The 27,966-nt window shown below is 34.9% G+C and overlaps 1 protein-coding gene across 1 annotated transcript in view; it reads left to right on the forward strand.

Moving 5' to 3' along the window:
* The window catches only part of GART (phosphoribosylglycinamide formyltransferase, phosphoribosylglycinamide synthetase, phosphoribosylaminoimidazole synthetase), a 55,049-nt gene that overhangs the window by 23,038 nt on the left and 4,045 nt on the right, over positions 1-27,966 (forward strand). The window contains exons 3-20 of the mRNA XM_070944337.1: positions 4,619-4,714; positions 5,498-5,672; positions 5,793-5,904; positions 7,351-7,419; positions 8,435-8,560; positions 10,037-10,124; positions 10,781-10,866; positions 13,339-13,507; positions 15,066-15,297; positions 17,442-17,536; positions 18,212-18,321; positions 19,066-19,264; positions 20,078-20,329; positions 22,563-22,715; positions 24,409-24,612; positions 24,892-25,020; positions 26,042-26,172; positions 27,384-27,525. Coding sequence (XP_070800438.1) covers positions 4,619-4,714; positions 5,498-5,672; positions 5,793-5,904; positions 7,351-7,419; positions 8,435-8,560; positions 10,037-10,124; positions 10,781-10,866; positions 13,339-13,507; positions 15,066-15,297; positions 17,442-17,536; positions 18,212-18,321; positions 19,066-19,264; positions 20,078-20,329; positions 22,563-22,715; positions 24,409-24,612; positions 24,892-25,020; positions 26,042-26,172; positions 27,384-27,525 — 2,568 coding nt within the window. The remainder of the gene's footprint in view (positions 1-4,618; positions 4,715-5,497; positions 5,673-5,792; positions 5,905-7,350; positions 7,420-8,434; positions 8,561-10,036; positions 10,125-10,780; positions 10,867-13,338; positions 13,508-15,065; positions 15,298-17,441; positions 17,537-18,211; positions 18,322-19,065; positions 19,265-20,077; positions 20,330-22,562; positions 22,716-24,408; positions 24,613-24,891; positions 25,021-26,041; positions 26,173-27,383; positions 27,526-27,966) is intronic.

The following is a 27,966-nucleotide window of genomic DNA, read 5'->3' on the forward strand; positions in this document are numbered from 1 at the left end:
GGCATTAGGAAGGTTGAGAACCACTGGCTTAGAAGAACTTGGTGGAACAGCTTCTTGGATTCAACTGTAAGTGTTTATATTGTATAGGACAAATCATGTCTAGGTTTAGTGTTGGGATATATAGCTTATTTGTTTGTATAAAGCCATGTACGTACAACTTACAAGACTGTGTATGTTGATATTAAAAATCTAATTATATGCCAGTTAGTATAACATATTTTATATTTTAGGGAAAGAGGCATCCTAAACAATGGCAAAAAGACTGCTAACAACAAACACAACAAAGTCTACTGTTTATGAGCACTTTGCATTATCAAGTGATGGAAAACATTACGTGTGCCAATGTATTAGAAAAGATGATGATGGTGAAAAACAATGTGATGCAAAAATTAGCAGTTTCAGTGGGCCTGATAAAAATGCACCTACAAGAGCATCAAATTTGAAAAGACACTTACAGCGTTTTCATCCCAAAGTGTTAGAAGCCGTGAATGAGAAAGATAGCAATGAAAACATTGCATCTACTTCTGTGACAAAAAACGTTCAGAAATCTACTGGAGAACAATCACAAATAAGAAAATTCTTTATATCTGACAAAGTTACCATAAGGATGACACCAGAAAAATTCAAACACCACATTATTGAAATGGTAGTAAAGAATAGTGTACCACTATCCTTCTTTTCACAGACAGCCTTTTTAGGCCTAAATGGAGAAATGGCAAAAAAACTTGGTGTTTCTCTGGAAAGAGAAAGTATAAGGAAACTTATAATTGAGGAAGCCAAATGTAAAAAGGAAGAACTACAGAAAGTTATGAAAGAACGTTTTGTCTTCCTTAAAATGGATGCATGCACACGTCACAGAGTCAATTATTTCGCTATTAATGTTAGATTTGTGGATGAAAATAACAAAACAATAACACGGACCCTCGGAGTAAAGGACACTCAGGCACATCACACCAGTGATTACCTTCAGAAGTTAGTGGAGGGTGTTCTAGAAGATTTTGAAATTAAAAAGGAACAGATTTTATGTGTTGTGACAGATAACGCTTCTAACATGTTGAGCACAATTGAGAAGATGAAGGCAGATGAAGAAGGTATCAAACAGATATTAGACTTAGAGGAAGACAGCTCTGCAAGTATTAGAGAAAGTTTAGAAACTGAAGAGAATGCTGACATTTTTTTAGACAACTTTGTTGAAGAAGCATTGAAGCTTGCTACTATTCATCATATGCGATGTGCTGTTCATACACTGCAACTTGCCATAAGAGATGGATTAAAAGATCGCCATGCAGCTACATTAATTGGCAAATTACGGCAAGTAACTGTTGCAGCCAGGGCCCCAAAAACAGATGCAATTTTGAAAAGACGTGCAGGAAAAGGAGCCATTTTGGATCAAACAACTCGCTGGGGAAGCACTTATTTAATGGTGAAGCGTTTGCTTGAACTTAAAGACTTCATAGAAGAAATGGACAATGAAAATCTTGCATTAACTGCAAGCCAGTGGACACAAACAAAAGAGCTGGAGAACCTTCTTTCTCACCCCTTCACTGTCACCAAGAGGTTGCAATGTGATGATCTAACCCCGGGTAAATTCCTCTTGGAATGGAAGAGCCTGTTATATCGCCTGAACAAAAATGGAGGGTTAATAGCTGAGGGCATTGCATCTTCAATGATGAAAAGAGAGAGTCTTTTGCTGGAAAATGAAATCTTGTTAGCGGCTATTTATGTCGACCCAATGAGCCGACTTTTATTGAACAGTAAACAGATTGCTACTGGGAAAAAGGCCCTCTATGATGTAGCAGTTCGCATGAAGGGATTACGACCTGAAATACCTCCACAGGAGGATGGAGTTCTTTTAAGCAATAGTGGTAACTCAGAATCATCTTCTTCAAACGAAGAATTAGACTTTGATTCCTTCTTAGACAAAATGGAAGTTGCTAAAGGAAAGCGACGTCGCATAAGCGTTACAGAACCAGTAAATGTCCAAATAAAAAAATTCCAACAGGAGTTTTATAAAGCACTAAAAGAAGTTGAAAAGTATGATCGCTCATCAAAACTTACTGTTGAAGAAGCCATCCTTGTTTATCCAGAGATCGTTAGTGATGTGGCCAGAATAGTTACTGCAATGCCACCCACCCAAGTCAGTGTCGAAAGATTATTTTCAGCCCTAAAAATAATAAAGTCTGACTTAAGAGCCTCTATGAAAGAGGATCTGGCAGAGGCAATTCTCTTCCTTAGAACTCTACATTGAATTGATTTGCATTTGCTAAGCCTATAACTACATTTCAAGATTAATATAAACCATTTCTAGGTTTTACAGATTTTGTTTTTGGTTCATATAGATAAGCTTTGTTTTTGTTCTAAAACAACCAAATAATGTGGTTTGTATTTTTGAACTGGTAAAGTTCCTGTTCCTGATGTTTATGCCTGCTGCTACTATCCAGCAACTTGATTAATTAAATTAATAAAAAAAAATTAATAAAACTTTGTTGTTTTCATTGTGTTTGTCTTTTGCTTAAACTGTTCAATACAGTAGACTGTTGGCTTCCCAGCCAGTAGTCCTGTGGTAATGACATGTATGTTGCCTTTCTTTCCTTCAAGGAATGTATAAAATACATTCGCATATTAATACAGAGGAGTCGGAGTCGGGGAGTCGGAGTCGGAGTCGGAGTCGGAAGTACAAAAAACTGAGGAGTCGGAGTCGGAGTCGGAGTCGGAACATTTATCTCCCGACTCCACAGCTCTGGGAAAGAAATAATCTTTCTTTTATGTACACTGAGAGCGTATGCACCAAGACAAATTCCTTGTGTGTCTAATCACACTTGGCCAATAAATATTTATTTAATATTCTAATTTAATAAATTGGGACTATAGAGACTTTCTATTGCCCTCTATATTTTTCCATTAGTCTGTTAAAAAGACACTCTTTCCATGTTTTTAAAAATGGTGAAATTGTAAGAGACAAAAAAAATTCTTGGTTTGTCAGTTTGATTATTTAAAATAGAACGCAAGCGTATTACAGATGTTTGGTCAGCAGTACCAAATTGAAGCAAAAATTTTGTCAAAATGTAAATCCTAAAGCCTGCCCTAAAAATGGCAGTGTGTTTTCAAGACTTTTCTGATGTGAGAATTAACTTATGTGAGCCATTAAATGATTAATTATTGGAGCCTTTCTGATATGAGAATTAAGTCCTTTCAAGAGTAACATCCCAGTGTGATGTTAAATGTACTGGTTAATGAAACAGTTTGCATACCTTTGCCAAAATTCTTGCCACAGTAATACATTACATCTCACAGCTCTCCAGAAATAAAGGAGAAGTAAGAGATGGTCTTGCCTAATTGGCTCACCTTTGCCAGTTCACTTTAGACTTTGGAGTTATTTATTTTTGATAAAAATGTGGGAGTAATTATGTCTTTTTTATCACATGCTTGACTTTCTATCATTTCCAAGCAAACATTACATGTAGAATGAACTTTTCTCCATGAGAGTTTTGCTACAACATTAATCTCCTAGACCATGCTCTAGAATCATTTGGTTTGAAGTACAATATGTGGCATGACTTCAGAAATTTGCCTTTACAAACTGAACATCATTACATGAATTAGTCAAGGATCTGAAGCATCTTAATTTTATTATTGTAGAATACCTTTTTCTTGGAATATGGCATAATAAAAATACTCTGCAATTTACCAGGAAGGGAGAGGCTAAATTGTTGCATCAGTTCTTAAACTAATTGTACACCTTTGGATTATATTGGAAATTGAACAATTAGCATACAGCAATTACTAAAATGTAAACAGTTTTAGATACAGCAACGTAAGGGAACCAGCTTGGTCCAGTGGTTAAGGCTGGGCACCAACTGGCATTTGGAGTAAAATCTTGGATATTCCAATAAGAAACTCTCAGCCTCTTGCAGGGTGGATTTGATTTAAATCGAGTTGATTTAAATCACAATTTAAATCATGATTTAAATCACTAGTAAAAAGGCTTGATTTAAATCAACTCGATTTAAATCATAATTTTTAAAGAGCAACTGTCATTTCTGCTACTCCTTTGACCCACTGTTGACTCACCGATAGTCCCAGTGTTGCAGAATATACAGCCTCATGCTACATAACTAAGCTCCATTTCATGCTGAATAAACTAAATTATTTATGTATCTTAAATAGAAAACTATCTTACGATAGATTTTTACCCCAAAAGTTTTTTATTAAAATAAATTCGATAAAAATCAAAAAAATCTGATTTAAATCAAAAAAATCCAATTTAAATTAAAAAAATCTGATTTTTTTTTATTTTTTTAAAAAAATCATTGATTTTTATCCATCCTTGCCTCTTGTATAGTGAATAAGATGGTGTCTCTCTGCATGCTTTTAGATGTTTCTTTCCACTTTTCTTCCTATCTGCCCTGTTCATGAAATAAGGTGTGAACTGATTCAACTGCTATCTTTTCCCTTCCTTCCACAGTGCCCCAATAGTCTCTCATATCATGCCTGTAATTATTCTTAAGAAACAATTCTGCTTCTGAATTCTTTGATTTTTCTCACAAAAATGGAAGGGGGGGTAGAACCATGCTATAAATAATAAATAATTGCAAGTTTTCTGTTTATTTTCTGATAGTAATCTCAATCAGTGATCATGCAGCCCTTTCTACATACTGCAAAAACCAGAAGATTGGTCTTGTGGTGATTGGTCCAGAAGTCCCCCTTGCTGCTGGTATGTTCAAATTAAATTATTTTGTTTTACAGTTCCAGTCTCCTAATCTATTAACTGGTTAGTGTTACATAATTGTACAAAATATTCTGGACATCTAATATCTATTTATTATATAAATAGATGCCAATGGGATTGAAACATGCGTAGGTATTTAATCTGCATGCACTATGAGAATATTTTTCAGTCAGAATATAATAACAGATGTAACAGAACATTGTTATTTATTACATACATACATTTATTACAAATAACATGGGGTATCTTAGCCTAATTCAGAAATATTTGGTGGGTCAGTTCTGTTTACAGTGTAGCATTTTCTTTTGAGCAACTCATAGTTTGACTCATGACACTGTCAAATAAATTTATAAAGTAATAGATGTCCATCATATTGATAAATCTTATCCCAGTTTGTAGAGTCAGCTTTAGCCATAAAAGATGTAAATAGTAGAATTTATAGAGTTACAGTTCCCTCTTGAGACACTGGGCATACATCTGTGTCTTCTTAAATTTAATGCATTTCATTCCTTCTCTTTTCTGGTTTTCTGATTCCCCATTCCAGCATTCTGGCTAGTGTTCTGTGGCTGCTAAGCATGCTCAGGTTTTCATTGAACATTTATAGTAGTATTTTGCAACATGTTGAGTTTGCTGATAGTTTGTCTATTTTGAGTATGGATAGTACCATTTGGACTACATAAAAACATGCACTTGGAATGCATGTAGGCAGTTGTGCTTCTGTGTGCTGATATGAAAGTCTATCTGACTTTGAGGCATGTTTTTTGTTAGGAATTGTTGATGACTTGGCAGCTGCTGGTGTGAGATGCTTTGGTCCTACAGCAAAGGCAGCTCAGCTAGAGTCAAGTAAGAGTTTTTCAAAGGCCTTCCTAGATCGTCATGGCATCCCTACTGCAAGATGGAAAGCTTTCACTAATGAAGAAGACGCTTGCACTTTTATTACTAGGTATAGTAGAACATCTTTTATTCCACTGTCCCACCATTTGATAAAGTGTTAAAGCTTGCAGGTTGTAATATATCTCCCCTGCTTAACTTAATTTTTTTATTTCATACCCCCACCCCTCAGTGCATCTTTCCCTGCTCTAGTTGTAAAAGCAAGTGGTTTGGCTGCTGGAAAAGGTGTGATTGTAGCTGCTAATAAAGAAGAGGCCTGCCAAGCTGTGCATGAAATAATGCGAGTGAGTAACAAACAGCCAATCTTGAACAATGTGCAAATAATTGTCCTACATTTAAAGTAACTATGACCAGAAATATTTTACTATAATTAAAAGAAATTGTCTTCTGATTTATTTTGAATATTTGGTTCCTCAAATTACCCAGGAATTGTGGGCAGGATTTTTAGTCTGAGAAACATATCAAATAGTTTACATTTTACTATGTTTAGTTGTTGCTAAACATTATTTGTTTATTATTTGTGTCAAATAATAACTTATGTCTAATGATAACAACACTATAACGGTTTGATGTTAAATATTTATACAATATTTTAAAATCTTTGATAGTGACAACAAGGAAATTATTTGTAAGGTGAAAATATACATTTTTATAATTGCTTACATCTGCAGATTTAATTTGGACTGCCAAGAACATATAAGTACTATCCTAAAAAGAAAAAGAAGAAATGTTTTAGCTTGAACAAAAAAGTTATAATGTGTCATTGCTGCTCTGTCAAAATATAAGATCTGAGTGTTTACTATATTTCTAAAACTTTACATCACTGTATTTTAAGGACCACTAACTAGTTTGTTTTTTCATTGATATACATAATTTTTCATCTAAAGTGTTTTCAGGAAGGCCTAATATTGCAGTCAAATCAGTGTAAAGGCAACAGTCATATGCTCTTCAGGAGACTAAATTCTACTGAATACACTGTGGCATTCTTCTGAGTAAATACAGTTAGGGTAATCTTTTAACAGCCTTCACAGTTTGGTGCCCTTTTAGATATGCAGACTTTAAATTCCAGAATTCTCCAGCCAACCTAGCCATTGTGAAGAGTTCTAGGAATTGGTCCATGTATCTTCGAACACTCTTTTTGAAGAAGACTCCCTTACAATTAAGTTGCTATATATGTTACTTGAGATTAAGCCCTCAATGAAAATGTTGAGTATTTTTTTCTAATATGCATGCTGAAAATGAGCAATAGAGCTATGATTTAAGACAGCTTTCTTGGCCTACTGTCTCCAGATGAGTTGATTACCACATCCATCAGCCCAGATAGCATAGGCAACAAAAAAGCTAGATGCAGATCATCTGAAGAGAGAAAAAGAGGGAGGGAGGGAGGGAGGGAGGGAGAGAGATCCTTCAGATTTGAAGAAGATATGCTGTTGTGCAATTCATATACGGATACAGAGATCTTACAAATTGGAAAAGCTACTTAAAAGATTGTCTGTAGTTTGTTTCTGAAAAACCCCAAACAGTTGTTTTCATCTGAGGGAGTTATAACTGAACAAAAAATTATGGTATTTTGCAGATGACTAAACTAAGGTTAGTATGTTTTTTAAAGGAAAAAACAAAGAATTAAAGAAAAAAATCCCTTATCACTGCTTGGAATTCCCAAAAAATTACTTGATTTTCTATATAACAGATTTACAGTTTACATAAAATATGCATTATCTTTAATACAGGATAAAACTTTTGGAGCAGCTGGAGAAACTATTGTGGTTGAGGAACTTCTTGAAGGAGAAGAAGTTTCTGTAAGTAAATAACATTTTTTTTAATCAAGTTTTATTGATTTTTCCCCCCACATTCACCTGCATATTTTATGAACAGAGTATTGGCCATATCATAACTTATACAATTTATCTTATTCAAATACATTTTACTCAGTTACAATTTTTGCCAAAATCTTTTTTTTCCATTTTTTGATCATATCTTAGTAAATAACATATTAGAGGAATCTGTCGAAGTCCATCCTATAATTTTATCATTCATGCACAGCACAACTATCCCTTCTAAAATTTGTAATATAAAAGTTTTCAGAAATTCAGTCAAGCTAATTATTTTTATGCTTCTTTGATTTCAGTGGAAGAGTTCACCAAAAACCACTGCTTAGCTTTTCCTTACTGAAAACAATCAAAATTATATGTATTTAGCTCTGGCTATATTATTCCCACTTTGAACATTATGCAAACGTTTTAATTAAAAATGTAGAAAACCAAGCTTTTCCTGTATGAATCACTGAAACAAAACAGGTGATCAAATATTGCCTTTTTTATCAATTAATTTTTACATTGGCTTTCTCTTGAATGTTTCCCATGCTGCTGGTGAAGAGTTACTGTGTGGTAAACTGGATGGCCAGGAAATAAATAAAATAAAATAATAAAATAAAATAAATTCCTAAATGAAATCAAAGTTTGGATTTTTAGGAAATCCACTCCAGCCTTTATTTTGGTCATTCACAAGCATAGCACAGTCAGTCCAACAATTTGAAAAGAACAGTCAGAACCAGAATATTGGGCTTAAGAGTTTCTTTTTCTTTTTTTATAAAATGTGTTTATTGTTTATGTATATTGACTTTTATTCAGAAATGCCAGTGGAAATAAATTAATGTATATCAATATACTCTATACAACTTATCTCTTGTTATAAACAAAATGTTACTTATCATTAAGAGCTGAAAAATACTCAGCTGTGTAAGTTTAATATGGTTATTCCTACTACATTGTTCTTATGTCCTACTTATTATTTGTTTTTGATTTTTTTTTACAGTGTTTGTGCTTCACAGATGGTATCACTGTGGCTCCTATGCCTCCTGCCCAGGATCACAAACGGTTAATGGATGGTGATCAAGGACCAAACACTGGTGGAATGGGTGCATACTGCCCAGCACCTCAGGTAAGGTGCCTACTATGTCAGATTTCCTTAGGAAGATCAAGAGAAGCCAGTAGTAGGTATTAGAATTCTGTATACTCTTCTTTGTTCTTCTTTTAGATTTTAAGAAAAATGAGTGATATAAAATAATTGTCACCACTTTTCTTCATATCACTTCTTAATGGGATAATGGCATGCTACTGTATGACAAGGCAATGTTTATGTGATATTAAGTGTTCTCTTATGTGATATTAAGTGTTCATATGATATGATATAACAATAACATGACTTCTCTAATAAGATACTGTATAATAATTGGAATGAGACATGCCTTTGGGATTAAAAAACAAGGCAGAAGGATGAGGAGAAGCACAAGAAAAACTAAGGCCAGGAAAAAACACTAGATTTTATCCAGCAGAAATAGCATTCATAGTTAATGTTAAAGTAAAATGCGCTATAAATATTCTTCCTAAATAATGATGCACTGTAAATTTATTATAGAATGGAAATAATAACATAATATAATAAAAGATTCAGTATTTTTAAAATATTAATACACTCTGCCAAATGATATTTTATGTATGAGTTTTTTATTCCCATGATTTGTTGCTGATAATTTTAAGTTGTTTCTCTGTCTGCAGTCTATAATCTTTTTTTAACAAAGTTTAATAACATACAGATAGTCCTTGACTTACAACAATTTGTTTAGTGACCGTTTCATCACCTTTTGCAAGTTTCTGACAAGAAAAGTCAATGGGGAAGCCAGATTCACTTAACAACCATGTTACTAATTTAACTGCAGTGTTTCACTTAACAACTGTGGCACACAAATTCATAAAATCGGTCAAAATTCACTTAACAAATGTTTCACTTAACAGCGAAAATTTTGCTCAATTGTGGTCATAAGTCAAGGACTACCTGTAAATTTTTCTATGCACTAGCATTGAAAGAGGAATAAGAAGTAGCTCATGTAAAAGAACAAAAGAAGCATATAACCAGGAATAACCAAATTATTACTTTCCCACCAAAGTGGTACCTATTTATCTACTTGCATTTACATGCTTTCAAATTGCTAGGTTAGCAGGAACTGGAGCAAGTAACAGGAGCTACTTAGGTCTCGAACTGCCATCTCCCAGTCGACAAGCCCTTCATCATAACTGTTTGGCCACTGTGCCCCTTATTAAGATAATATGGGTTCAGTTAAAGCATTGTTCCATATGGTGAGCTTTGAATATTATGTTGACCAGCAGCAGTACTCCAAGGCACTGGGGAAAACCTATTTCTATCCTGAGACCTTTTATAACTGAAGCTATAAAATCCTAAAATCCAAGCCTTGGATTGCTGCCCACACACTGGTCAAATATTCTCTACTAGTGAGCTAGTTCTCCTCATATTTACCTCCCACAATAATGTTGATCTGAAGTTCTCAAAATTTATACAACATTTTAAAAAAATAGATTATTTTTTTCTTACAAATTTCACTTTCTGTAACCCTTTTAGCTGTCTCAAGATCTGCTTTTGAAAATCAGAAATTCTATTCTTCAGAAAACAATTGATGGTATGAGAAAAGAAGGTATCCCATACATAGGTAAGTGGGAGACTTGTTCCTAGCTGATTGCTTATAATATAAAGCGATTTTATATTAGTTGCCATACAAGTTTCAGAATGGAAAATGCTTACCTGTAAGCTTCTAATAATTACCATACAAAAAGATACAAGAATGCGGAAGGAGCAGGAATTCAGGTATTAGTAGTTAACTAAGTTATCTAAGCTTTAGAGAGGAACCAGGCTTTATGTATTTATTTTATATTGTTTATATGCTGCCCATCTCCACAATAAGGCAACTCTGGGCAGCCTACAAAATATTAAAAGATATATAGAAAAGAAATTAGAAATTTAAAACTATGCAAAAAAACAGAACCAAGGAGAAAGACAGCACGGGGATGAGATCGTCTTACTCTGTCTGCCACCTCCAGTGGTGAACTGCAAGCCAACCAGCAAACCCAAATTTTAATACTGTTCTGGAAGGCCAAAAGGACGGAGCAGTTCTCATCTCTGGTGGTAGAGTGTTCCACAGGATTGGGATTGCAGTGGAAAAGGGTCTTCTCCTTCCAAAGATGTATCTTTTATGTAGGTTGTACATGTTATTATTGTTGAGTAACGGTCAGTGTGATTGTTCTGCAAGTATTTCTAGACAATTGTACCATATGTGTTCGTCTTCAATATTTTTTGTTTTTCAATAAGGTGTGCTTTATGCGGGGTTAATGCTAACGAAAGATGGGCCTAAAGTTTTGGAGTTCAACTGTAGATTTGGTGACCCTGAGTGCCAGGTGAGAATAATTAACTATAATCTTTTATACATCTGCATGTTCATATCATAGTTCAATAAGGTTTAATCAAATATGCTGCATACTGGCTTAATCAATACAATATTCAACCTCTTCTGAATCAATTTTAGATGAATATGTTGGTATAGATTGCATAGTTTTAAACTGAATACTTATTTGGAATATACATTATTGATTTCAAAGTTTGTAGGACTTTAGAGGATTATTTACTAAAACAGCCATTGCTATTACCAAAGACCTTTTCTTGCATCTTTTACCAGCATATATCAAATCTCAGTGTTTCTTAATTTCCCAATTATAAAATTAGCAGACTTTTCCCCTCATCCCTTGTGATATAAATCGGCCACTGGACAGCCCAGGGGCAAGTCTGGCCCTTGGAGAAATAATCATTGACCAGAAGCCTTTATAAGTGATTGGAGAAATTAGTGATTATGTCTGAGGGAGTGCTGGCAATCCACTTTAACAAATTGGTTGGGTCTTGGCCATTATGTGTAAAACAGTTTTATCCAAAAACTCACAAAAATGTATGATAGAGATAGTCCTCAAGTTATGACCACTCACTCAGCGACTACTCAAATTGATTATCATTTGTGACGTTCCCTGTCAGCTTCCCACATGCTGCTTTTTCTCCCAAGGAGCCCCACTATAGAATATGAGATCCCAGAAATCCCATACACTCTAGCAGCTCCTGCCTGTTAACTGTAGCATATGACTACCCAACCACAGCCTCCACCAACTTACCAACGTGCTCCATAGTATCTGCCCAAGGTCCATGCCAATCTACCTCAGCTCCTGCTGACTCACTGTGCTCCTTAACATCCACAGGTAGGGCCCACATACTCATTGCACTCCTTGCCAGGAACTCCCACTTCTTCCCATTTAATGACCTACACCATCCTGTGGTTATAACATCAAATAAGACTCCCAGGATTTTAGTTACTAAGCAATGCAGTCACATGACATCATACTTTACAACTGCATTGCTTAAGTGGCAGTTCCCATTGACCTGTCCGTAGTTCTCACTCACCCACTTATGGCTTGGTGTTCGTGGAGTTGCCATCTCAATATATTTTGAGGAAAGACTGCTTTACACCATTCCAATATTGTATTGGAATGTACTGTTTTGTATTGTACTGTTCGGAGGCATTTTTAAATTGATTGTTGTTGTGCCACCCATTCCAAATGAAAACTGAAATAGCAAAGAGTGGAGAGTTGAAAGAAGAATAATTGTCAAACACCAGGAAAAACAGAAGATCCAGGCAGTTCAAATGGGTATAAATATTTATTTCAAGCTTAAGCTCTCTACAAGAATCTGAACTACTAATGGCCAAAGCAAATTGGCAGTAGATAAGAATCAAGGGAATTGAAGGTGAGCTGGACTTAGAGTTCTTGTAGGTGTGAAGGGAGTCATGACTGTTTGACTCTTCTGTCAGGCTCAGCCTGGTCATCTCCTACAATAACCCTTATATACAATTAATTAATTCACTCATTCATTCATTCATTCATTCATTCCCTGCTTGTATTATTTTTAAGGCAATGAATATATCCAACACACCTTTCCCCTTCTATTTTCTCTACAACAACCTTGTGAGATGTCTTGGACTGTGAGAAAGTGACTGGCCCAAAGTCACTCTCAGTGGGACACCCTTGAGTCCCATCTCAGGCTAAAGTGGGACTCAAACTCATAGTCCCCTGCTTTCTAGCTGGGTGTTTTAACCAGTAGACCAAACTGGAATTAAAGCTGATTTATAGAAATAAATGTCCTGAGTTGCATTGTGAACAAGTGTGGAAATATAAGGGATATTTTCTTCTTTAAAACTAATCTTCTACTTTATTAAAAAAAAAAACTTTATTGAATTTTTAATTCTATTCCATCAAATTAGATATACCATTAAAAATATCAGCTCAAATGTGTTGATTTCAGATTCTAATAAGTATCATCTTGGTCATGATTTTGAATCTCAGTAAAACTGGCAATAAATCTTTTTATTGGAAAGCAACAGCATCTCGTTTGTCTTATTCTTATTAGTGTATTAATAATAACTTATATCAAATCTGACTAATTTTTTACATTTTAATAGAACATCAAAAACTTAAGTTCTGATGACTGTAAAGATACATACAAGTAATTTATATGGTATTGTGTAGTTTAGCATTGTGTATTTCTTAGATTTTTTTTCAACTCTCTAGTGTAGCCTATAACCCTAGGATTTCCTGGTGGTGTCCCATTCAAGCATTAATCAGTGATCTCCTATCCCAAGCACTAACTAGAACTGTCCTTGCTGAATTCTGAGATCAGCCAAGGTAAAAATTGTCACAACTAGAGGAGAGCTTAAAGGAATATACTTCTTAATAAATATGCTTGGAATCTTCATATGCTTCCTTAATAGTCTTATGAATGTCACATATATTGTAGTTTAAATAATAACATAGCTTTTGTCTGCATTTGTAAAGGTAATTCTCCCACTTCTTAAAAGTGACCTTTATGAGGTTATGCAAGCAACCATTGATAAGAAGTTGTCTAATTGCATACCCGTTTGGTTTGAAGATCGTGCAGCTGTTACTGTGGTGATGGCTAGTGAAGGCTATCCAGGAAATTATGCCAAAGGTTTGGAAATAACAGGTATGAAATAGTCACATAGAATCCCACATGCAGCATTTTCAGTATTCTCATTCCACTGGAGGCCATGTGAATTTCTTGGTACCATGCTATCTCAAATAACGAGAGTACTAGCTTTAATCAGTTTATTTTTTTGAATGTGTTTAGCTTCTGTATTAGAATACAAGCAGAAATAATAATGTTCTTTTTCTATCAGATAAGACTTTTGATGCAGAATCTCAAAGAGATATGGCTGCCCTCAGTAAGGCCGGCATACTGAAATGGACAAATTGTTATAAATGCACCTTTCAGATTCAAAATTATCTAAATACAAAATATGCAAATAGCCCAAGGGCTTTTACTTAAGATTTGGACAATTACAATAGTTAAATATGGAAGATATAATCAGATTGCTTACCATATACATACACTATTTGTGGTGCTTCAGAGGGTGAAGACATATATTATTTGAGTGGCAACTATATAATAAAGTAAGAGATCAATAGGGTATCTTAAAGCACACATTAGACATACCGCCCATTTGGATGCATACATTAGAATATTATATTTAATACATTGCCAGAATCCGAATATAGTATATAATTTGACATTTTATCTGAATAAAACAGTACTATTGAGATTGTTGCATATATATATCTTATTAAGGTAAATAATAAAAGTGATCAGGAATATGATTTCGATTTTCTTCTAATTTTGCCTTTTACTCTGTTATGTTGATATGGCCTAATGGCTAATGGCTGTTATTATTATGGGTGGTTGCACAGTCAGATGTTTAGACTAGATTTGACATTTTTGTCTACCAAGCAGGTCATTATTATGATGATGACTAGTAGTAGTAGTAATAGTACTACAAGAGAAGACAAAACTGGTTATATCAAAAGTGGAAACTTATCATTTCCAGATGTTCTGGTTCACCACAAACCTTACAAAGCATATTTGGCAGTAAAGGTTTCCAGGCTTTGAGAGATCAGTACCATAATATTGATCAGGTTTTCCAAATAATTTTATCCTGTGTCCTAACCAAGCTTTCCCAATGCAAAGTTCTAAAGTTCTGTTGCCCTGCAGTATTTGTAGTGTATGTGGGATTTTAATTTAGAGAGTTCAGTTGAATGAACTCCTATGAGGAATTAATTGGTTGCCTCTATTTTGATTGATCTACCTCATCTGTTAACTTTGGGGGACCTTGTGTGCCATCTGATTGGATAATCAAACATATTAAACTCCATTGACCTGTTGACATCCCATTAATTGAGTACCAGGCTTCTAGGAATTCTCTGATTTTCCTGCTTTACATATTCATATATTATGATGTAATTTAAATACATAAATTTTATGAAAACTGGTGAGAAAAACCTGGAAGTAGCTTGTCCGTTATGTCATGTATGCTATTGTGTTGTTACTTGTGGCCCTTACCAATCAACAGTAGCAGTAACAGAAGTCATCATAATATTAGCAATAGTAATAATAATAGTAATTATGATAATATACACACAATAGATACATGGCAAAAGTTTTTTAGTATCCAAATTTTAATTAGTTCTAACATATTGTTTCCTTACAGGATTTTCTCAAGCTAAAGAGCAAGGTTTGGAGGTATTCCATGCTGGAACAACCCTAAAAGATGGCAAGGTGGTTACCAGTGGCGGAAGAGTCCTCACTGTGACAGCTATCAAGAAAGATCTTATATCTGCTCTGGAACATGCCAACAAAGGAGTTGAAATAATTCGTTTCAAAGGGGCCATTTATAGAAAGGATATTGGTTATCGGGCTATTGCTTTTCTTAAACAATCCAGGTATCTATTTGAAGGCAAAACTAAAAATTGATAGTTAAATTTAAGCAAGCAGAAGGCACGCAAGTCATTATAAATTGCTGCTTGATTTAATTTTTATACAGTGAACTCTTGGTTTAATAGATCTCAATTAAGAAACTGGATCCATCTGAATGTAACATATACCCCCTTACCTGAACAATTTAGACCCAGTTTGGTATCATGATTAATGTGCTGTCTCCTAGAAGCCCTCTGGGACTACACACTTTAGCTTCACATCCTGTCTTGGTGTACACCTTGACAGTTACTGCTGCCACAAAGGGATGCCTTTTTTTAATGTCTTCACCCTAACTCTGGATACCCAGTTGAATTATATGATTAGGAACTCAGATCTTCCTACTTGTTCCTTTCTATGGAGAAATAGACCAATCTAACAAGAAATACATAGAATCAGTCTTTTTTTTTTTTTGTACAGTTATATTAACAGAATTAGTTTTTAATCCAGAAATTCGCTTGAATTTATCTGGGCTGTAAAAAGTCTTTTTTTTAAGAGAAAAATCCACCAAATATTAAAATTGGCATCAAAGTAGTATCAAGCATTTCTTGATAACACAATCTTTTGTATTGTATTAATAGTCTCCTGATAAAGCTTTCTTTGCTTGAACAACATATCAGTACACTGCAAGACTAATCTTCTGTAATGCAATAAAGTTACTAACTGTGTCATCATATCTAGTTTTATTATTCTTAGTATTGAATAATTATTTGAAAAGTGATATAAATCAACTTTGCTTTATTCAATGAAATGAATTTTATTTTGAAACTACCTTGCATTTTATTTTGAAGTATGTATATTTGAACAGCTATAAGAGGACACTCCCTATGAAAAGCTATAGTACTCACTGCAGCAAAACTGGAAAAAAAGTTTTAGAGCATTATTATCAGCTTGAAGGCAAAATGAACGTTTTATAAACTCTCATAGACTATATCAAATGCAGGATTATGAAGTGGCCTTTTGGCCAGAAAAGCATCTGTAATATTCAGTAAATTCAATGTAATGTTTAAAGAGTTAAGGTAGTCTTGTATTTAAGAATCTTGTTAAACAGCTGTCATGAGATACGAATTTATCACTGGACTTTGCCTTATGTTCAGGTAGGAACCATTTTATTTAAACTGAATTATTTGGGTACATACTTGATTGACAGTACTACAAGTAACACAAGTTTGACATTTTGTGCTAATGAACCTAATATTGATATTTTTTTCTACTGAGGTCTTAAAATTGTTTATGTTATTAAACAGCTTTATCATAAACATGATTCAGAATTGCTAAAATCTCGAAGTGTGCCTAAAAGAACATAATGCTTAGTTCTTCCATAAATTTATCCTTGACTGTAACCTGTAACCTTGACATCCCATATCTCAATACTCTTCTTAAATAATTCTTAGATATTATTTAAATAGAGTATTGTTTGAGGTATGGGCTGTATTATGTTGCAGTCACGGGTAAGTTGTAGCAAGTTATAACAGTACTTTCACAAATGTGTGTAGAAGATACAAATTAACACACAATTGCCTGTAAAAATTATGTCATATTTTAGCTGTTGGTTGGTAAGAGCTATTCTTATTTTTACTTGTTTGAATACAGTAGTCTAACTTAACAAAAATCAATAGGTAAATCTATGTAAAATTTTATCAATGACACACTTGAGCAAAGCACTTCACAAAGGGATATTAAGAACCTTGCTTCCATGGGTTCTCAGTAATGCCATATACTATGATGGAGAGTTAGAGAACTATATTGTAAGTCCCTCTGGTCTTATGTTCCCTTTTGGTCAACATACCAGCTAAGGCATCACACATACCAGAAATGGCAGTCTTAAATGTACTGGTACATAGCTACTGAGTTTTGAAATCAATATCATTATAATACCTTTCTAAAAATGTTGTTTTAGAACACCTAGCTTTAAAATACCCTTAAAACTAAATTTTAGAACACAAACTTGATTTTAGAACACTGGTTTTTAACAGCTAAATTTCTCTGTTACAGTATGCTTGTTGAAGGTAAAGAAGCAGGATGAGTAAAAAGTCCTTACAAATCTACACAAGCATTAGAAAATAGATTGTATTTATGGGCAAATTGGTAATTGGCTATTCTGCCTTTTTAGAGGCCTAACATATAAAGACAGTGGTGTAGATATTGCAGCTGGTAACACCTTGGTTCAGAAAATTAAACCTTTAGCAGCAGCCACATCTAGAACAGGTAAGATAATATATTCTTGTTACATTTTGTAGAATTATGAATTGTCAAACTTACGTTCATTAATATTTTCTAGGTACTAGATTTGTATTTTGCCATTGGAATTCAAGGGTGCAGAAATGACTGAATATTGGATTACTACCAATTCCATTTGGGATTATGTATATAATTCTGATCCTTATTTCAGCAGGAGTTCTGTAAATTAATTAGCAATTAAAGAAATTCTTTGCATGTCTACTCAGGAGCCCTAGCTCAGGCTGATGGAACTTGTTGGTATCAAGTAAGCCCTATTAAATAATTACTATTTGGTAACTGAGTTGGCAAAGGAATCCAGATTAATTCAGGGGCAGTGGGAAGGGAGAACAAGCTTTTATTTTGCCCTCCCCTGCCATATTACCTTGGGAAAGGTTAAGAATTCTGGGAATTGAAATCCCAATTCATCTTGAAGGTACCATGTTGAGGGCAGTTACTTTCATTACAACTGATTTATTTCCAAATAAAATCAGAATTAGTACCCACAAATCAAGAAAATCCATAATGGAAACAAATGTTATCCCATATTTTCTGGAACCTATTTTTTGTCGGTTTATGTCAAGATTTGAACAACGGGAAAATCAAGCCAGAACAACAAATTGATAAATCTTATCATAGTAATAACCCTTTTCCAACACTTGATAGGCTGTAATGCTGAACTTGGAGGCTTTGCTGGCCTTTTTGATATAAAAGAAGCTGGATATAAAGATCCAATTTTGGTGTCTGGTACTGATGGTGTTGGAACAAAGCTCAAGGTAATAAAAAACGAAGGCATCTTACAGTTTTTTCTTTATTTTGGGGAGTATTTTGATGTTTATTTTTTAGAGAGACTGGTTTAAGACTGAAATCAAGTTTCATAAGAACCTCTTCATAATGGCTGTTAACAGTAGAACTGGGAGATCCAAGGTCAAACCCATCTCCAGCATGGAAATTCACTTCATGAATATGTGCCCCTTGCTTTTTCACTCACCCTATCTCACAGGATTGCTATTGTGAATTTAAAATTAAGGAGACTACTTGAATCTCTTGAAGGAAGGCAGCATCTAATAAATTTAGATCGGGGATTTCTAATATTTTTTGGCTAGTGGTATATTTAAAAAGTCAATATCTATGAGCAGTCTTCAAAAAATGGTTGCCATGGTAGACACGAGATAACAAAACACTCCTTTATTAGGTGAGAAATTACTACTGCTTGATACTTTTAGCTTCCCGGTACAGTGGCACCCATGGACTCCATATAGAGAATTCAAAGTAGGGTATGCAGGGGATTCCATGTTCTCTCCTTGAAATCTCTAGTCTAAAGTAGCCATGAAGGGATGGCCAACAAAACTGATCTATTCAGCAAAACCTTTTTGGAGGCTATAGCATATTACTTTATTAGGGCTGACAAACAAATGTACTTTGGGGAGAAAAACTGGCAAAGGCACTTTTTGTCAAGCCTCATCAAGATGAGAATTGTATGATCATGACATGCTGCCGTTTCTTCATTTTCATAACAGATTGCCCAGTTGTGTAATAAGCATAACGCCATCGGTCAAGACTTGGTTGCCATGTGTGTCAATGACATCCTAGCTCAAGGAGCCGAGCCTCTCTTTTTCCTCGACTATTTTGCATGTGGGAAACTTGATGTCAGGATGGCTCAGACAATCATAGCTGGAATAGCAGAAGCTTGTAAACTAGCAGGCTGTGCTCTCCTTGGTATGGCTCTCTACTTCTATTATCACAGGAATTTTTTCACCTTTGAAAAGGAAGCTGGGGTGGTGGTTGGAAACCTACATGTTGAGAATGATATATTACAAATATATTTTACAAATATATTACAAATCCAGAAACAATGATTTTAGAATAACCATTGTTAAGCCAAAAACAATATATTCCTTTGCTACTAAAATCAAAATAACTCTTGATGACTTACGGTATAGAAAAAGATGCAATATTAAAAGACTAAATTAATACAAGCACAATAGCAACATGGTTTAGCTCAGGGTGTTAAACCCAGGCATTGGATTTGCAATGGGTTATCAAAACGGGGTTTTAAAGTGACAGACTGGTATAGGTAAAATTAATTCATTGTTTTTCCCTCTCTAATATGCTAGTTTTCTATAGACAGATCAGACATTGTACAGTTCAATAGATTTACACGATATGAATCTTCTGGATCTTTAATTATACTAAGACAAGTTCCCTGGGATGTTCTTTTTCTTTATGAGATTCCTTGTTGGCTGGGAATTATTGGTATTGAAATCCCACAATGTAAAAGCAGTCTTAGCCATTTTTCTTTTTCCATTGTTGATTTATTTTCTTCTACAGAATTGGTAGGAAAGAATAGGCAATATTTCATAGTAGGATTACTATTACTACCATAGTAGGGCAACACTATTCCTTAGAATTAAAACGTTTATGACATTAAAAACTTTGTCATATTATAACGTATATAAGAATCCAGATAGTAAGATTACATAAAACTTCACAATAACATTTTTCCATCCCCATCCCACTCCCAAACTCAAGGCGGAGAAACTGCTGAAATGCCTGGCATGTATCCACCTGGAGAATATGACCTTGGGGGATTTGCTGTGGGTGCTGTAGAACGAGGACAGATGCTCCCCCAGCTTGACAAGATCACTGATGGAGACGTAGTTCTTGGAGTTGCTTCCTCTGGTATTCACAGCAATGGGTTTAGCCTTGTGAGAAAGATAGTTGAAAAATCCTCTTTAGATTTTTCCTCTCCTTCAGTTGGTGACTGTCCTGAACAAACACTAGGTAAGCTCTGTAAATATAACATTTTCATGCAATATAAATATTAATTTCTGATTGTATATTTAATATGTTTATGCCTACTGTATGTTTATACAAATTACTTTGTAAATATTTTCCAAAAACTGCAGTATTCATTTCTGTCCTCATTTTCCACCATTGTTGAATTGGCTAAACTTAAGTGAATTTTGGATTTCTGTCCCCAGCCAACACATCAACCACCAAGTGCTTTATCAGCTGCATTGATTTATAAGCTAATAAACCTACTTTATTCACTTCCAATACAACTGCTCCCATAATACACTTTTCAATTTCAGTGCAAACTGTCCAGAGATACTCTAATTCAGTGGTCCACAACCTATGCAGCTTAGCAGCCCAGTTGGGGGGGGGGGGTAGGGGAACTGGGCCATGTGAGCAATGGGCCAGGGTGCACGCACATACACACGCAGCTCGACTGCAAGTGGAGCTCCATGCGCATGCATGCTGGCCTGCCATTCATGCAAGTTGAGCTGCATGAAAGAGTTCAAGTGCGCGCAGGCACGCCAGCCCACCTCTCATGGGGCCCGGTTCTGACTAGGCCATAGCCTGGGAGTTGGGGTCACCTGCCCTAATTAATCACATTTCTTTCTCATTTGGATAAAGTAGGAGATCTTAATCAAAGTCCAAGAAGCTTCTTCAGTTCTAACTGACTGGTGGGGAATGGAAGGATTTATGTTCTTTGCAGTCATCTGGTCATTGGCACTCTGAGGGTTGATAGTTAACTCTCTGAGATTTGAGTAAATGGTGTGGAACCTTCTTGGGATTGCAGTTCAGTTTTAACAGATGGCCTCTCAGAAGAGCAAAAGAGAGAGGAATAGGAGACTACCTATCTCCTGTATACAAAACAGTTCTTTCAACAGAAGCTTCTTGGACGGGAAGCAAAGTGTTTTCAAAGGAAAAAAACCAAGGAATCCAGTTGCCTTTTGGAAAAAGGACTTTTGGGACAACCATGACCTGGATGATTAAGAATCTCCACAGACACTCTAATCAGAGCTAATGTTCTGTTGTCTGCTCTGGGGAGACTTCATACTCAAATGGTGTAGGTTGATATAGGAAAGATAATACAGAAGGTCAATTTAGAATGGCAAATGAAGCAGATTTACTCTCACACTGTAATCCTCAACCACTCATGCATGGTACTACATAATATTATTCCTGCTCAATAGAAATTGGGTAAAAGTTTTGCCATTGAAGGGACTACTCATGTGCTTGGATCATACTGCAAAGCCAGGACATGCAAGCCACCATATTCAAGTATTACTACATTAGTCTTTCTGCCATAAAGAACTCCCTCCAATCTAGTTCTATTTTATTTTATTTTTTTATTTTATTAAGCTTATATGCCGCCCTATCTCCAATGGACTCAGGGCAGCTCACAACAATAAAAACCACAATAACCATTATACAAAGTTAAAATACCTAATTAAATCAGATAAAAGTTAAAAACCCATATAAAACCCCATCAGTCCAGGCCGGGGGACTCAAATAACCAAGTTTTTAATTCGCGGCGGAAGGTGCGAAGGTCAGGGGCCAACCGGAGCCCCAAGGGGAGTTGATTCCAGAGGGTGGGCGCGCCCACAGAGAAGGCTCTACTCCTGGGGGCCGCCAGCCAACATTGTCTCACTGACAGCATTCTGAGCAGTCCCTCCCTATGGGCGCAAACCGGGCGATGGGATGTTGTTGCTGGCTGCAGGTGGTCTGCCAAATATCCTGGGCCTAAGCCATGTTCTAGATCATTCTCTGGATTGTCAAATTTATGTTATCTCATTCCACCTTTATGTGGACTATAATTTACTCTCCCTTATCAACTTCTAGCAGGCATCCCTGATCACAGAAGTTTCTTGGTTTTAATGAGGCACTTCAAAATGTACATACTTGTTCTTTCTGTGGGAATGCAGCTCTGTTCACATATTAGATATGAAATGCTGCAGGAGGAAAAGCAATGCGGTTAGATTCCTTTGCAGCCTGAAACACACATGTACAGGCTTCCCGCTGACCTGGAAACATGTATGTTGGCTTTCTGCTCAGATACCTGTGCACTACATGGACAGACGACAGTCCCCTTTTTATTAACTGTGTGAACTTCTCTTAATGTGATTATTCTGTGAAAGAGGCATTTCAGTAATTCTAATTTTGGTTTGTTCTACTCTGCCTTGGTGGATGTCTGTTGTAATAATTCCTTCATTGTGGGGATTTACAGGAGAACAGTTACTCATACCTACTAAAATCTACAGCAAGATTCTTTTGCCAGTACTTCGTTCAGGTGATGTGAAAGCATATGCCCATATTACTGGAGGAGGGCTGCTTGAAAATATTCCTCGTGTCCTGCCATCATCACTTGGTATAGTTCTAGGTAAGAAAGCCTTTGCAACATTTGGAGATTTCTTGTTTTTTTTTAATTAAATATGATTTTACAGATACATTCTTAAGCATTCTTTAGAGGATATTTTTTACCTTCTACAGGCCTGGTTCATATTTAATGTTGAACTATAATTGTACCTTACAAAAAACAATCTGTTTCTTTGGGTTGTATATTCTCCTAATTAAGAAAATTAGCAGCACCTGCATATGAGACAAAAAGCAGTATTACTTTATTTTTAAATTCTAGAATTAGGACAGATACAGTACAGCTACCTGTTCTTTACCTTGCTACATTTAAAAAAAAAAACCCACAGTATTTTGATAGACTTATATGCATTTCATAGATACATAAGCTTTACAATCAATAGGAGAGAAAACATTGAAGCAAGGACATTTTGAGCTCTAGTGACCTGGAGGCTGAGCTATTAACAAAGCAATTAAGAACAGTGCTAGATGAATTCACAATACAAGTAGTCCTTAATTTACAGCCATTTATTCAGTGACCATTTGAAGTTACAATGGCACCCAAAAAGTGTTTTATGACCATTTTTCACACTTATGACCATTGCAGCGTCCCCTCGGTCACATGATCAAAATTTGGACGGTTGGCAACTGACCCATATTTATGATGATTGCAGTGTCCCAGGATCATGTGGTCACCTTTTGCGACCTTCTGACAAGCAAAGTGAATTGGGACGTCATATTTACTTAACAACTGCAGTGATTCACTTAACAACTGTGGCAAGAAAGGTCTAAAAATGGGGCAAAACTCATTTAACAACTGTCTTGCTAAATAACAACAAAAATTGGGCTGAATATTTACTATTAGACTAGATTACTTTTCTCTGCATTCCTCTTCCCCACACCCCCAGTTCAGATCTGCTTTTGAAGGTGAGAAATTATAACAGAATAATAGAGTTGAAAAGGATCTTGGAGGTCTTCTAATCCAACTCCCTGCTCAAGCAGGAAACCCTATACCATTCCAGATTGATTGTCCAGTCTCTTCTTGAAAGGCTCCAGTAACGGAGCACCCATAACTTCTGAAGATAAACTGTTCCAACTGAGTAATTGTTCTAACTGTCAAGAAATTTCTCCTTAGTTATAGGTTGGTTCTCTTCTTGATTAATTTCCATCCATTACTTCTTATCCTGCCTTCAGGTGCTTTGGAGAATAGGCTAACCCCCTCTTCCTTGTGGCAGCCCCTTAGATATTAGAATATTGCTATCATGCTCCTCTTCCCGTCCTTCTTTTCATTAAACTAGACAATTCCAATTCCTGCAATAGTTCTTCATATGTTTTAGCCTCTAATCTCCTAATCATTGTTGCTTTGTCTGCACTCTTTCAAGAATTTCAATATCTTTTTTAATATTGTGGTGACCAAAACTGGATGCAATATTCCAAGTGTGATCTTACCAAGGCATTATAAAGTGGTACTAACACTTTGCACAATCATCTAGAAGAGCACATTTTTAGAAAAGGGGAAATTTTGTTGTATCAGTTAGTCTTCCCATGATACTTGATATAATCTAATGAATTTTCTCAATTGCTATAAGTAACCATCAGAGCAGATGTTTATAGTACTTACATTTTATAAGCTGTATTCCAAACTTCATTTGAGTGCTACAAAGTTTTGACCATAACATTCCTTATTTGACTATAAATGTAAACATTCTGGCTATTTTCAGATGCCTTGTATTGGAAGATACCCAGCATCTTTTCCTGGCTTCAGAAGGAAGGAAATCTATCAGAGGAAGAAATGGCACGAACATTTAATTGTGGCATTGGTGCAGTCCTCATTGTACAGAAGGAACTGGCTGGGAAAGTCCTAAGTGACATTCGGAGACATGAAGAGGCATGGTTGATTGGGAAAGTTGTGCATCATCAAGCAGGTATGTTCAATCTCAATTTTCTGAGGATTACATGTATCAATATAGAAGTTCTGATTTATATAACTGTTAAATACAAAATATAGCTATGTCTTAAATGCCATCATTATTTGAATCTACTTTAGGACTTTTAGGACCCTTTCCAGATGTTTAAAATAAAACTACCCTTTCTTCACATATCTTAGATCTTCCTTATAATTTAATAGGAAATTGGTTATTTTACTGAATTCTTGTGCTGTAATCTGAATTATTTTCAGTTAATGTTTAATTTTTAATAAAAAGGTTCTGCTCATGTTGAAGTCAAAAACTTGCTCCAAGCCTTACAAGCTAATAGATTACAGTCCTTGCACAGCAAACAAATAAAAATGCAGCCACGCAAAACAAGAGTTGGCATCCTCATCTCTGGAACAGGTAAGTTCCTGTGTTTCCCTTTGCAAGAAATGCAAAGAAACTTTAACCATCTTTCTTTCATTGACAATAATTTTCTGACAGACAAGCTTAAAATAGATTGGTCAATATTGACAGGAAAAGTATCTTCTGATTCTGTATTGATTTGATCATCATCATAATTCATCATGAAAATAGATCAAGTCTTTGAGTTGGTGATTTTTTCTCTGTTTAATCATCTGTGTCTCTCTTAATAAAATACATAGTGATAATTTACTTATTAAACTATAATTTCTATATGCAATTTTGTGAGGGAGGTTATTAAAAAACTGGAAAGTAAATATATTTTAGATGTGTTCCTATCCTAAGAGAATGGAGCATAATATACATATTTTTAATTTAGGGGTGGAGTTCCATTTGATTAATTGGTTGGTTGGTTAATTGAATTTTTAAAAAATTATGCACCTTGACACATGAATTATACAATCCAAGTTCAAAGTTTAGAAAAAGATATATTTAGAAGGTGTTTCCTCTAATGCCTGTAACTGTTTTTTAGAGTAGTACTGACATTGGAAAATATATGAATAGTATAGTAGAAAGTTTATTAGTAAATGTAAATGATAATGTTTTATTTTAAATTTCATTTTATTAAAATAAAATTTATATTTTATTAAATTAATTTTTAAAAAATTAAGTACAAATAAAATTAGAATAGCTATTAAATGCCTTATCTTATTAAAATAAAATATATTGAAATGAGAATGCATTTTTAGTTGTGGCTAATGTTCATACTTTAACATTATTGTTGATTTTGGATGGATTTTTTTTTAATTTTTTTTTTAACAAAGGAAACAGCTTTATCTTTTGTGAGGACTCAGATTGCCACTTGGCTAGAATACTTAATTACATTGTTAATTACTTTGTTGATAGTGCAATCACATGCAGAAAGATGGTCTAATGAGGAAAAATAATTGAATTCAATGTAGTTTATTCTTAAGTAAATTAAGGTTTTGGCTTAAGTTTGTTTTATTTGCCTATTTGTCAGGTACTAATATGGAAGCTCTGATTGCCAGTGCAAAGAAGCCAAACAGCTCTGCGGAAATAGTAGTCGTTATTTCTAATAAGGCTGATGCAGAAGGACTTAAAAAAGCAGAAAGAGATGGAATTCCCACAAAAGTAAGTACTTTTTCATTAGCTGTTTATCGTATTTAGTGGTTGCTGTCTGAAATAAATAGGTAAACAATAGTGGGCCGGTCCTTACAGAAAATGCCTAAGAAAGACAAAACTTGCCCTTCTAGATTTGTCACAGACGACAGATTGAGCGCAGTTAAGACATCACAGTAGCCCATAAAGTAGGAAGATTGTGTGTGACATGTAACAATTTGTAATCGGTTGGCAAAGCACCATTAGAATTAAAATTAGGTTGATAGTGTTTCAGCTGTCCTGGATTTTTTTGCACAGAAGAATGGAAACACTGATCAAATGGAAAACACAGTTATAAGCCATGATTCTAAGCCTTTTCTCCAACTTTCTACTTTTGTTCCATATCCTATTTCTTCATTTCCTGCTTGCTCCCCATCTTCTCACTTTGCTTTTTGTTTTTTGTGTATATCACTGTGGGTTAGTTGTATTTAAGTGTCTTCATTGTGCATGTGCAAGTAGATAAATGTATGAGAGTTTGTGTATGTTCAGCTATACTGTATGTGTATGTGGGACAGCATGTGTGCATTATCTGTATTTAACTTCATATTTAATTAGAAAGATCCATCCACTTTATATTCCGTATCTACTTTGAAAAAAGAGGCCTAAAATTAGGCTAAATGAGGCTCTTGTACTAGATTTTTGCTAATACAGATTTTCCTCAATATAGAAGTTCTGATTTGGACAAGAGCAATTATTAGATGATAGGTTCTTTTTCATCTGCCATGAATTGCCAGCCATAATCTTTGCCAGCCATAAACTCCAGATTACAACATAGAATTGATGTTACAGTACTTGGTTATCACAAGACTAACTAAGAAGAATGTGTGAAACATTTTGACATACAATCATAGGGCATCCTACTCTGAGACTGTTTAATGTTTCATTGTCTTAGTGTCCAGGGCCAAAATTTATCATGTAGACAATGATATATTGTTCTTGATATATCTTATGCCTCCTTAAATGAATTCCAATTAATAAGATAAAGCTTTTAAGTATTAGTGTTTTTGTGTACTTAACGAAAGAATTATAAAGTCAGAATTCTCTAATCTTGCTCCATAGTCTATCAATTATCATGACTGAGGATGGTGGAAATTGAGGTCCAGTTTACAGTATCTGGAAGAAGATGGCACTTAGGATAAACTAGACTACGCTACATCTGTTTTTCTACTGTTTTTGTATTTTAGGTAATCAGCCACAAGGATTACAGCAATCGTATAGAATTTGACATGGCCGTTGATCAAGTCCTGAGGGAGTTTTCAGTTGAACTGATTTGTCTTGCTGGATTTATGCGCATCTTATCTGGCCCTTTTGTTAGCAAGTGGGAAGGTGAGCACTTCTGTGTTTTACATATCAAACAGTTTGTTATAGAGTCACTTTTCTCGAAGCAGTAACTTCTTAATTATTTTAAAACTCTTCAGAGACAAACAGATTTGAAGTGAATCCTTTTATTTCCCACAGGTGCATCTTGTAAATTAAAAACTGCACTAATGTAAGGGACAATATTATTATTCTCCATGTTATTACTAAACAAGGTACATGGCAAGAATCCCCCTATTGATAGCCATCTATTCTGAGCTGAGATTATTTATTTTATTTTTATTTTATTTTATGTCGAATTTATATACCGCACCTTCTCCCGAGGGACTCAGGGCGGTGTACAGCCAGATAAAAACATACAATACAAACATTAAAAAACAATTAAAAGAATATATATAATTTGGCCCCAGTTTAAAATGACAAAACAATTAAAAAATATTTAAAAATATG

The sequence above is a fragment of the Pituophis catenifer genome, unplaced genomic scaffold, assembly GCF_029215685.1.
Source record: "Pituophis catenifer annectens isolate HBS135680 unplaced genomic scaffold, rPitCat1.0.hap2 SCAF_4, whole genome shotgun sequence".
NCBI classification, from domain to species: Eukaryota; Metazoa; Chordata; class Lepidosauria; order Squamata; family Colubridae; genus Pituophis; species Pituophis catenifer.